Genomic DNA, 11,273 nt, shown 5'->3' on the forward strand with positions numbered 1-11,273 from the left:
TGTGATATTATTGACAAAAGACCTAATTGATTGCATGTTTTTGAATTACCAACAATAAATTAAAATTATTTTTTAAGACACTTTACCATCAAACATATTAGTTTTTTAAGTCACTAGAATGTGTTAAACACACATGTTATCTTCTTCCTAGTTACATATATATAAATCGAGTTTCTTATAAGGTATATGTAAACAAATTTTCACCAGTGACCTCCGTGCACTGTGTGCAAGAAAGATAGAAACTACTTGTCTCCGCCACTAAACATTCCCATCATGTCCTTAGCCGAACCCATCTGCTTCATCAGACTCTGCAGACCGCTCATGCCGCCCATCTGTTTTAGCATCTGAGGCGGTATGACCTTGTTGCTCATGTCTCCATTCTTTGGGATCTTGATCCCTTTCATAGTCTTTGCTATCCTCTTGTACTCTTCCAACAGCTCCATCACTTCTCTTACTAACCTCCCTGACCCTCTCGCTATCCGCATTATCCTTGACTCGTTAAACACCTTTGTGTTTGAGCTGTCCAGTTCTGCACAACCACCCATCACATTTTGCTCAAAACTACTATGAATTATACTGAGAAACTTTCTCCATATAACAAATTGTTCTCACCTTTATTTGTCATAGAATCCATCATTGTCATGTATCTCTTCGCTCGGCTTTCGTCACCATGTCCTTTCGGCATCAATTCAGCACTAATTCCAGGCAGCATCGATTAAAGCTACACAACCAACACAATTGTTTTGTTTAATCATCAGCACATGGTACAGGCTACTATTGAACAAGAGATTCTGACCTGATTAAGAGGAATCTGCAGAGAACACTGGAACTGGTCGTACATAGTTCTCAACGTAAAGTTACCCTGAGAGAGATTTTCTACAAGTTCATGCTGTAGATCTTTAGGTACCACCTCTTGTAGTTTATCCACGAGTCCAGACCAATCACCCTTTCCTGTTGTACATAGACATTATCAAGATTCTGAGTCAATAACCCATTGGGAGCCTCTGATTACTCCTCACAATGCTGCTAATCTTCAATAAATTCCATGAAAGTTACCTAAGAGACGGCTGACAAATGGTTTGACGTCAAACACTTCAAACTCATCCATATGCTCTCCTGTTCCAATGAATATCACAGGACTTTTTGTAGCTGCTACACTAACAAGATGAAAATGGCTCAGATTTACTTGTTCAACTAGAAAAGCCAGCAAGATTTTCATATTGACCATTTTGAGTACACATGAAGACTCAGTAGCTACAAGATACTTACGCGCTAAGAGCACCACCCCCCTTGGCATGGCCGTCCATCTTAGTAATAATAACAGCTCCAACAGATACAGTTTGCTTAAATGCTTGAGCTTGATCAAATGCAGCTTGACCAATACTGCTATCCATAACAAATATAACAAGATCTGGTTCCTGTACAGTGAGAAGACACCATGATCAGAGCCTGCAACACCAACCAGGAACAAAGAAAAGACTTCAAGACAACACAGCATACCGTTGCTTCAGCAACTTGAAGAATTTCTTCACAGAGAGAAGCTTCTTGTTTATGGCGACCACTGGTGTCAACAATAATAAGATCACATTTTTCTTTCTTGAACCTATCAACTCCCTCAGCAGCAATTTTCACAGGATCGGATTCCGTGTAGCTGCAAAGAATCACAAATTAGCATTTTTTCTCTCAGCATTAGCACATTATGCTACAACACTACGTTCTAGAGAATAGTTTTAATCCAGAATATCTTATTTATTTTTTCATTTCCCTCTGTTACCGTCATTGAAGTCAATCCAAAACTACAAATAGCGTATTCGCAGTAATTGCAAATAGAAACAGAAGATAACACAAGACCTCAAAAGATCCATTTATTTAAACTGTTGAGCTCTTTGACAAAGATGTGAGATCCTTTGATAGAATTTCCCAAGGTGCAAACAAAAGACAACGCAAGAAAAAAGGGTTTAAAGAAACTCAAAAGGTAAGTGGCACAGAAAGAACTGGATAAATATGATGAAACCTACTAGATGATTGATAAAGAAACATAGTAAGTAACCATAGTCCTTTTGAGTGCAGATTTTTGCAGCTACTGACCTAAAATAAACCTCGAATCTAAACCAAACAATTTCATAAACTTTGTACATTGACCTCTACCATCACAAATACCATCATTTTTAAACAGATACTTTTGTAAGTGAGCTAATATCCTTTGGAAATGCAAACACCAAAGGTCTTACGAGAAAGCAAGAAGAAAGCTGAATAATAAGATATAAATCTTCATACAAAGGGGATAGACAAAAATCAGAGCTCATAACACGCAAAAGGGATTGATTTGAGTACCTTCCATAAAAGGGGATCTTAGCCTTGGTGGCATTCTGTTTGAGCTGATCGAAAACACCGGCCCTGAAAGTATCCGCACACACTAGAGCTGTTTTGTACCCTTTCTTCTGATGATAGTAAGCATACTTGGTACATGTTGTGGTTTTTCCAGCACCTAAACATAGTAAAAAAAATAATAATTTAACACTCATGTACGCTATCTACACACCAGAATCAACCACGGGTAAAAAACAGTATAGCATCTTACAGAGACCCGACCTTGTAACCCGACGAACATAACTACACTACTAGGTTTGGCCTTTTTGGGAGCAAAGACAGGTCTTTCATCCTACAGAGTTCATTGAAGATAGCCTGAAAGAGAATCATGATTAATTATATGACAAGAACTAAAGAAAATACAGAATTAAGTTAAACCCGCTTTTTCACCGAGTTTTGGAAATTAATCAGGAAATAGACTTGCGGCAAAACTAAACCTGCTCAATGATCAGCCGTTTGTTATGGCCAGCTGCTAGATCGTCGAGGTTAACGATCTTCTTAATATTGGTCTGCATCTCTTTCACAAGGGGAAAAGAAACATCGGACTGGAGCAAAGCGCGAGTAATCTCGTTTAAGCAATCATTCATCGATGAACAATGTTCACAATAATTTCGCTGCTGTGATCAAGGAATTAGGGCTCAATTTTTGATCAAGCATCTTTTGTGGGAGATTGACGTGTCAGGCGGGAGAAGATGAGGCTTTAATCCTAAAACGACGGTTTCGAAGTCAGAGACATATGAAACTAAATGGGCCTAAAGATGCAAAACAGGCCAAATGGGTCACATGCTGCAAACAATTGGCCATTCAAGTAAAGTCATGGGACTGTTTTTGGAAATACATATACAACTGATGACCCAAATTTGCCTGTTAAGAAGAGGCTGATAAAGACACAAGAATTGGTTTTATCATTGTTATGACCAATGCCTCCAAAGAACATAATGGTCGGTGACAGCTAAACATGTACACCCTAAAGTAAATGACATATATCAGTTGATGAAAAGGCACAAGTTCCAAGTAGGCAGATCCCACATCACAGCTTTACTCTGGAACTAGGACTTGCTTTGCTCCAACATAGCTCTCAACTAGATGATCCTGATCCCTTCAGAGGTGAAGGAACCGCTGGGTAATACTTTCTTAGCTTCTTCTGCTCTCCAAACTGGTGGATGGCGTCTTGAATCCCTGCAAATGCGACCACAAACTCGGCTGTATCCGTTTGATTCAGCAGCTTCTTCATCACCAGCTCCAACACTTTATACCTGCCAATCATCTCAACATTCTCTCATATATGCTGATCAAAGCTTTCACTTAACTCAACAAAACTAAGACATCATTAATCACTATATCTGGTGTCAGCTATTTGTTTCCGTTCATCCTCAACAAATCTCTTTTATTTATGATGGAGAAGAAAGCAAACCTGAGTCGTTGTGCCTTTGAGATGACTCTATGGATGTTCCCAAAGAGCTCCTGCACAGAACGCAGAGCTTCTTCATGCGACCGAGTATTGCAGAGCGGGGAAAAAGGAAGGTGCAGGACACAGGTGGCCTGAATTTCTGCATACTCCTCATCGATCACGGCCTCCTCGATGCGTATCTCACGGAGAAGCTGAGAGAGCACACGTTCACTCGACTCAGACAGAGAGAAGGAGGGGTTTTGAGCCGCCAGAATGCGGACAAGGTCAAGAATGGAGGTGGGACGCCAGTCTCCAAGCCAGGCCACGGCAGCCAGCTCATGAGGCGGTAACCACGTAGGCAGGACGAGGTTTGAGACATCTTTTAAGGACGTTGAAACCATGGACTTGTAGTAATGGGACTGGTATCTGCTCAGCTGTTCCTCAATCAGTTCATCTAGTTCCCACCTGGATTTAAGCTCTTTGTCTAGTCTTGCGGCAATGCTGTTCTGTTCTTGCCTCCAGAGTTCATACAAGTCTCCAGAAATTTCATCACCTGATCAATCAAATATTTTATGCTTGTAACATCACTAACATCAGCATGATGACAAAACAGATACCATTGCCATGACTTTAGCACAAGTTTCACCATTTACAAAATATTTTCAGAAAGAAACCCTTTGCTCAGATACCTTTTCTAAAAGAGTCTTGCTGGTGAGATCTCCCAGCCTGAGATCTTTTAGACGATATATTACTAGCAGCTTCTCTCTCCAGATCATCCCATGAAAGTTCTTCCCCATTGTTGGGTTCTTCAAATCCATTCTCTTCACTATGTTGCAGGAAGACAAACCCAATTAACCATAAGCAAATAAGCTGATTTTCACAAGCACCAACTCTTGTAATCTCATTGAAAATGTCCTCAAATGCATCAATATCCATTTTGAAATTCATCAAAAAAAGGCAATTTTTGCATCAATTCACATTCGCAATCTCCGAAAGAAACCGAACTACTAATCAACCGTAACTGAGGAAGGATTAATCCTTACAATAAATGGGAAATAAAAGAAAGAAAACCCTAAATCCAAGCGATCAAAGTATCGAACCATAGAAACACCGAATCTCCAAACAGAAATCGACCAAATCTCGAACGATCACGCTCATTGAGGCACAGTAACGCAGCGAAGAAAACGAAAGACAGAAGAAAGATAAAAATAGAAAGATACTCACAGGCGCGCCAATTCCATTCTCGTCATCTTCGTGTTTCTTCAGCGCTGATTTCTTTCCCACGTTCTTGGATTCTCAAGACGTTTCATTCGCGGACGCGAGGGAGAGGGAGATGTTGAATTTAAGTAAACAAAAAGAGACGAAGGGCTATTTTGGTCATTAAACATTCTACTGGGCCGTTTGCTAAGAGGCCCAAGTAAACGATGAAATGCCACGTGTTCCATGTCACAAGCAAGTATGAAGTATCGATTGCCACGTGCTTCTGGATCATCATCATTCATCACACGCCGTCCTAATCCATTCACATCAAATGTCGAGCCAAGATCGACACTTAAAAAGGTTCCCGAAGCAACACGTTCAAGCCACGACAACACTAACACTATGCAAGAAGAGAAGAGCAAAGAAGATCACAGCCGTCTGATCAATGCCACGGCCAAAGATCTAACGGCCAGAAACCGACGGCTCGTGGAGGTTCCGTACACAGCAACACTCTCTCACGCAATGAACACATTGGTGGCTAACTCCATCTCAGCCCTCCCAGTGGCTGCACCTCCAGGACACTGGATTGGCGCCGGCGGTTCCATGATCATGGAGTCAGACAAACAAACTGGAGTTGTAAGAAAACACTACATCGGGATTCTCACTATGCTTGACATACTTGCTCATATCGCCGGTGAAGATTCCAATCTCTCTCATCTTGATCGCAAGATGGGTTCACAGGTGTCATCCATCATCGGTCATTGCCTTGAAGGACTCAGTCTTTGGACATTGAATCCTAATACCAGCTTGTTAGAGTGCATGGAAGTGTTTAGCAAAGGGATCCATCGAGCTTTAGTGCCAGTAGAGAGCAGCATAGAGAGCAATAACACCAGTGCAGGAGTTGAGTTGATTGAGTCAGCCTCTGCTTACAAGATGCTTACTCAGATGGATCTCTTGCGGTTCCTCAAAGACCATCACTTTGATGACCTCAAGACTGTCCTCTCACGCTCCATCTCCCATCTTCGAGCTGTTAACGATTCCGTTTACGCCATCACCGAGAGAACAACTGTTTCCAATGCCATCAACGTTATGAAGGGTGCTCTTCTCAACGCTGTCCCCATCGTTCACGCACCTGATATAGCACAAGAGGATCATCTACAGCTAATCAATGTAGACTTCATTGAAGATATATACTTTCATTATGTATAATATCTACTTCATTTTTTTGTGTTTTGAGATTGCAGGGGAGGTATAGGAAAGTGATAGGTACGTTTTCAGCAACGGATTTAAAAGGATGTCGTCTACCGGAGTTGCAGACGTGGCTGCCACTCACAGCTTTGGAGTTCACTGAGAAAGCTTCGGGGAAGGAGAGGGAGGTGGTGAGTTGCGGTGTGGAGTCGACTATGGAGGAAGCGATTGAGAAAGTGGTGACCAGAGGTGTGCACAGAGTGTGGGTGATGGACCAACAAGGTCTACTTCAAGGAGTCGTCTCCCTCACTGATATCATACGCTCCCTAAGAGCTGCTCTTTCGTAATCAATTAGCTCACTGCGTTTTTACCTCTCTAGTCTTTACTATATGTAATCTTCTCCTTTTGTAAGATCTGCTCTTGTAATCAATGAGCTCACTTCGTTTCTACCTCTTCAATCCTACCAGGTAATCTTCTACTTTGGGACTTCGGTGTTAGGTATCATTCACTTGGCATCACTCGTCATTCATCTAAGTATGAGACAAAGAACAGTCTAAATGCCTAACATTAATGATACAACAAAGTACAAAGGTACAACGTCAAATGATAATGAACTGAACTACATAGAAGGACATTAGTTCTACCAACACATACAACAAGCACTCATAATGTTAATGCTACACCTGAAATCACAACAAACTCTTCACGTTCTGTGCTGTGTACAGAACGATATAGGTTTTAACAGCTCACGGAAGCTGCAGCGCCCTGCTGCTGTTGAACTTGATTCGCCTCCAAGCTTCTGCTTGTGTCTTCTCCCTTCAAGTCGTTACTCTTTTCCTCTGCTACTGCTGTTGCTGCTGCAGCTTCTGTCTTCGTAACATCAGATTCTTCGGTTTCGTTCTCCTTATTTGCTGCAGCTTCTGTCTTCTTCTCATCAGATTCTTGAGCGTCATTTTCTTTATTTACCTCAGCTTCACTCTTCTTCTCATCAGATTCTTTGGGTTCTTTTCCCTTATTTGCTTCAGCATCTGCATCAAGATTAGGTTCACCCGGGGTCACATTCTCTTCTCCGTTAGCCTCTGTTGTCACGCTGCCCTTGTTCTCAGTCTTTTCCTCAGCAGGCTTCTTCTCTCCATCACCCTCAGCAACAACTTCCTGTGGCTCTTTCAGTTCAGTGTCCTTGAGGCCTTCAACTTTGGAAGGTTCTTCAGCTCCTCCTCCACTCTCAGTCTTCTTCTCCAACTCAGAGGTATCCACTTCCATGGACTCTTTCTTGTCAGTCACAACTTCTGCCTCTTTGTTCTCAGCCTCAGCCTTTTCATCCTCCTTCTCCCCCTTCACACCCTCTTTGTTCTCCTTCTCTGCCTCTGCAATTTCTGTCACTCCCTCCTTCTCCTTCTCTGCGTTTTCCGTCTGTCCATCCTTGTCAACATCCATGTTCTCCTTCACAGCAGCCTCTTCATTTTTCTCAGCAGCCTCCTTATTGTCCTTCTTAGTAAGAGAAGATCGTCTCTTCTTCAGGAGGGGTTCTTTGTCAGGAGTAGGCGTTGTGGCCTTCACCTTTTGGCTAATCCTTGAAGACCTCCTTGGAGTTTCCCCAGTTGTCCACTCAAACTCAGAGATGAGAGGATTGCCAGGATGGGCCTTGAGGTACTGCTCCAACTGCTTCCGTGAGCTGATCTCTTCACCCGTTGGAGCCACGAATACAATCTCTGTCTTTCTCGGAGTACCTGCTCTTTTCGGATAAAACTGAAACCAAACAAGCTTCTACTAATCAAAAACCAAAGACACATGAACTAGCAACAACACAAGACACAATCTATAAGAAACCCCCAAATTTCATCAACCAAATCTAGGGTTTAAAGAGAATTTAATCCGAAACCCTAATTTGACCCCCTAAGAAAGCCCTGACCGTTAAATTCTCATCTAATTAGATAATTTCACATGAATTGAACATAGAGAGTCCCAAATTCGACTAGAAACAAAACATTTCTTGAAATCCCCCAAATCGAACATAAACCCTAAACCATAAGAAACAAAAGAAACTAACTTCAACATAAAGCAGAACAGACAAACAATCTCTTACACAGACAACATCAATTTAAGGAAAAGTACAGCAGAAATTCCAATAAACAGTGGAAAAGAAAATAAAAGAGGAAGGAAGAAGATACCAGTTTCTTCCATGAAGCAGGAGCTGGTAGCTCAATGGAGACAAGTTCGTCTGTATTTTCCATCTTCTTCTTCTCTCTTCACCTGACACAGTACCACCCAGACACAATCTCTACTCAAACTACTTATCCTGAAACAAATTTCGGCTTTCTTTCCTTTCTGGTAATAGAAGCTGCAAGAAACCGTTGTGACTAATGGATATGTTTGCGTGTCTCTTCTGTTCTGTCTTAATTTTTTTATTCTTTTTTTTATTTCAAACAAAAATTGATATTTCTGCCTCCACGTAATCCACGAGAGCGTGGATGATAAATCTGCACTCGGACGACTTGATAGTTTAGTGACAGACCTCTTTGAGATCGACACGTGCCAGTGTGGCCGACGTTTCATCGATGGATAAGGAAGCATCAGCATCTGTTTCCCGCTTAGTAAAGTAGAATGGAGAGTGGGGTTGAGGTCCGGTACGTGACCGCCGGCGAATATGCTTTTTCTGTTTATTCCCACTCTCCGTGCTAAAAGCCCAAACTAACGGCCCAATTACTATTCGGAACATTTTTCTGCTTTGATACCTTTAGGTTCAGATTCTCCTTCTAGGCACGAGTCTAATCCCTAATTAGTGAAGCATTAATTTATGGAATGTCCTCTAATCATTTTATTAAAAATTGTATATATTACGTATAATGTGAAAAGTAAACACTGGACAGATCACCTGGAAGGTAGGATCAATGTAAGTGGGACAGGAGACACAAGAACATGTCCTTAACAAAGAAAAAAAAAAAGACACAAGAACATGTCCCAGATTAAGATACGGATTGGTCAAACCGAGATATCGGTCTTAATCTTTTGAACTGAAAGATGGTATAATAAGGGATATTTCTCATTTACGGTGAAAACGTATGAGCCACATTTCCCAGTATTCTCGATCAACTCCAAATGAAAGATGGTAAGTGGTAACAACAACAAGGGCTTTAAGAAACGAAAACAAAACCGAAAAGAAAAAAATCGGAAATGCCCGAACCAGTGTGTATGTGTATCTTCCAAGTCTTGTTTCATCAGTCATATAGACCTTCTTGTTCCCATATGTCCACTAGAAAATCCACCATTTCCTGTTTTCATCAGCAACATGGTTAATATGACTGGGTTTTTTCCTAATTTCCTGCAGTCAGAAGAGTTTGATTACTTACGGTGAGAGGAATGGGTTGGGGAAATAACTTGTTGCTCCCAAGCAAGCTATCATACGTTGCTGTGTTCCAACTGCAAATGATGACATATAAAATGTAACATTGTCAGACTTATCCCTTAGCTTTCATGAACCATTAGTGTCTAACAGAGCCACTCACTTTAACTTGGTTCCATGATTGCGATCCGCCGGGTTGTTGGGTTTTTCCTTGCCCACCCATCGCTCCCGTGTCTGATTCCAAAGAAGAAGACCTACAAACACACAAACCTACTTCATATAAAACCATCACAAAACACTAGATGATAACGTTCCCCTACCATGAAATCCACAATCCGAAAAGAAAGTACCTTGATTTACAAACTCAGGAGGAGCATTAGAGTTTCTAGCACCAGACTGAGAATCAAAAGTCTGGTTAGATGATAAGCTCCCCTGTGAAGGGAAGGTGATGTTGTCCATATCAACAGTGCTTGTTGACCAGAAATCTTCGGAGACACTTGGCTTCTTACACGGTCGAGCAATGGAATTGGAGGGTGGATCCTTCAGAGTGGTGGCAGTTGATCTGTGTTCTCTGTAGCAACCCACGCAGCCACTGCTCTGTTACAAAACCATAACTTGTGATCATTGCCCAAACACATCCTTATTTCCCTAGTTTCCATATCAATCTTTCAGAGATCTATCAAAACAACCATAATTCCTCCCAAGCAATAAAATTAGGGTTTATCTATCATAAACATGAACCCCAAGTAGCAAATAACGCAGGAACAAAACGCATCAAACAGAATCTCAAATCTAAATCGATCATATACGAAAACATTGTGCATAAAGTCAAAAACAGAAATCGAAAGAAGAAACGCACCCCATCGATTTGTGAAGTCAGCGATTTATAAACCCAGGAGCTCCGATAGATCTGGGAAAGCTCGAGATGTTCTCAAGAGGGTGATCAGTGATCCTTGTCAAATTAACAAACCAATTAACCAACCCTATAGAGAAAAGCCAAAGAAGAAACCAATCAACATCGAACAAAACATGTTTAATAAAATACAAAAGAATCTAGGAATCAAATAGCTTTGCTTACCTGATGATAAAATCTCGTTGGTTAAAATAAAGTCGCTTCCTTTATCAACTGGGCATCGAAAAGAATCCTTGAAAAGACAGAGGCTGCAAGCTCCTTCTCGGAGAAGAAGAAGAAGGGCTCTGCCCTCTTTACGTTTTCCCTTTGCCTTTCGCTTTGAAATGATTTGCCTTTTTTCTAAGACCCAGAGAAGTTATTATTATTATTCATCAGTCAGCCGTTATACGGATCTCTTGGCACTGAGGGTACTCTTGTAATTATACAAGATCAACCAAATCAATGAACTTGTAATAATTCGAAGAAACTTAATAATTGACGAATATGTATGTATATAGTGTGTTTGGTATGAGCTTATAATTAAAATAATTGTGCATCTTCCATGCCTATAATCGACCCCACTCTCCATATTTCCCATACAGCTTGTAATAATACATTATCATTTTCTATAATGAACAAAAAATAGACTGCAGGAATCAACATAAGACCATAGATGAAATTTTGTTAACCATTAGTGTAAGAGTACATTAAGCATTAAGGATGCAATAAAGATAGTTGTTTAGATGTCAACACATAACTATCATGATTACAAAAACATTGTTTTTGGCCCTTTGCAGCAGCAGACACACTTTCTCCATTTGTAGCAACGCAAAGTCGTCACACACTCACTTTGAAAATACTGAGCACAACCAAGACCACATGCAAGTGCA

The 11,273-nt window shown here is 41.0% G+C and overlaps 5 protein-coding genes across 8 annotated transcripts; 1 reads left to right on the forward strand and 4 right to left on the reverse strand.

Annotated features, from left to right (window-relative positions):
• Positions 1-97: 97 nt before the first annotated feature.
• LOC9328921 (signal recognition particle 54 kDa protein 1) lies at positions 98-3,015 on the reverse strand. Its single transcript, XM_021011105.1, is given in 10 exon segments — positions 98-529; positions 613-721; positions 797-951; positions 1,057-1,157; positions 1,270-1,418; positions 1,501-1,651; positions 2,335-2,488; positions 2,593-2,652; positions 2,655-2,685; positions 2,808-3,015. Coding segments are annotated over 10 exon segments (1,347 nt in total). The 5' UTR covers positions 2,958-3,015; the 3' UTR covers positions 98-242.
• Positions 3,016-3,145: 130 nt separating this feature from the next.
• On the reverse strand, positions 3,146-5,251 carry LOC9328922. The gene is made up of 4 exons (XM_002892814.2): positions 4,985-5,251; positions 4,450-4,586; positions 3,785-4,313; positions 3,146-3,626 (listed from the first exon to the last, which is right to left on the reverse strand). The coding sequence occupies exons 1-4, from the start codon at positions 5,008-5,010 to the stop codon at positions 3,449-3,451; spliced, it is 870 nt and encodes a 289-aa protein (XP_002892860.2). The 5' UTR covers positions 5,011-5,251; the 3' UTR covers positions 3,146-3,448.
• A 22-nt stretch (positions 5,252-5,273) lies between these two features.
• On the forward strand, positions 5,274-6,606 carry LOC9328923 (SNF1-related protein kinase regulatory subunit gamma-like PV42a). The gene is made up of 2 exons (XM_002890052.2): positions 5,274-6,130; positions 6,205-6,606. Exons 1-2 carry the CDS (start codon positions 5,363-5,365, stop codon positions 6,493-6,495), a joined length of 1,059 nt encoding a protein of 352 aa, XP_002890098.1. The 5' UTR covers positions 5,274-5,362; the 3' UTR covers positions 6,496-6,606.
• An 81-nt stretch (positions 6,607-6,687) lies between these two features.
• LOC9326161 (methyl-CpG-binding domain-containing protein 10) lies at positions 6,688-8,587 on the reverse strand. Its single transcript, XM_002892815.2, has 2 exons — positions 8,320-8,587; positions 6,688-7,897 (listed from the first exon to the last, which is right to left on the reverse strand). Exons 1-2 carry the CDS (start codon positions 8,380-8,382, stop codon positions 6,887-6,889), a joined length of 1,074 nt encoding a protein of 357 aa, XP_002892861.1. The 5' UTR covers positions 8,383-8,587; the 3' UTR covers positions 6,688-6,886.
• A 583-nt stretch (positions 8,588-9,170) lies between these two features.
• Positions 9,171-10,857, reverse strand: LOC9328924. Of its 4 annotated transcripts, none has more exons than XM_021011109.1 (6): positions 10,570-10,857; positions 10,351-10,474; positions 9,842-10,088; positions 9,655-9,745; positions 9,499-9,568; positions 9,171-9,420 (listed from the first exon to the last, which is right to left on the reverse strand). In XM_021011109.1, the coding sequence occupies exons 3-6, from the start codon at positions 9,948-9,950 to the stop codon at positions 9,367-9,369; spliced, it is 324 nt and encodes a 107-aa protein (XP_020866768.1). In that variant the 5' UTR covers positions 9,951-10,088; positions 10,351-10,474; positions 10,570-10,857; the 3' UTR covers positions 9,171-9,366. The 4 variants fall into 4 exon arrangements, with proteins under 4 accessions (XP_020866768.1, XP_020866767.1, XP_020866769.1 ...); XM_021011108.1 differs by having other exon boundaries at positions 9,842-10,083; positions 10,351-10,443; positions 10,570-10,823; XM_021011110.1 differs by having other exon boundaries at positions 10,351-10,443; positions 10,570-10,762.
• Positions 10,858-11,273: the final 416 nt, after the last annotated feature.

Source organism: Arabidopsis lyrata (assembly GCF_000004255.2).
Source record: "Arabidopsis lyrata subsp. lyrata unplaced genomic scaffold ARALYscaffold_1, whole genome shotgun sequence".
In the NCBI taxonomy this organism is placed as follows: Eukaryota; Viridiplantae; Streptophyta; class Magnoliopsida; order Brassicales; family Brassicaceae; genus Arabidopsis; species Arabidopsis lyrata.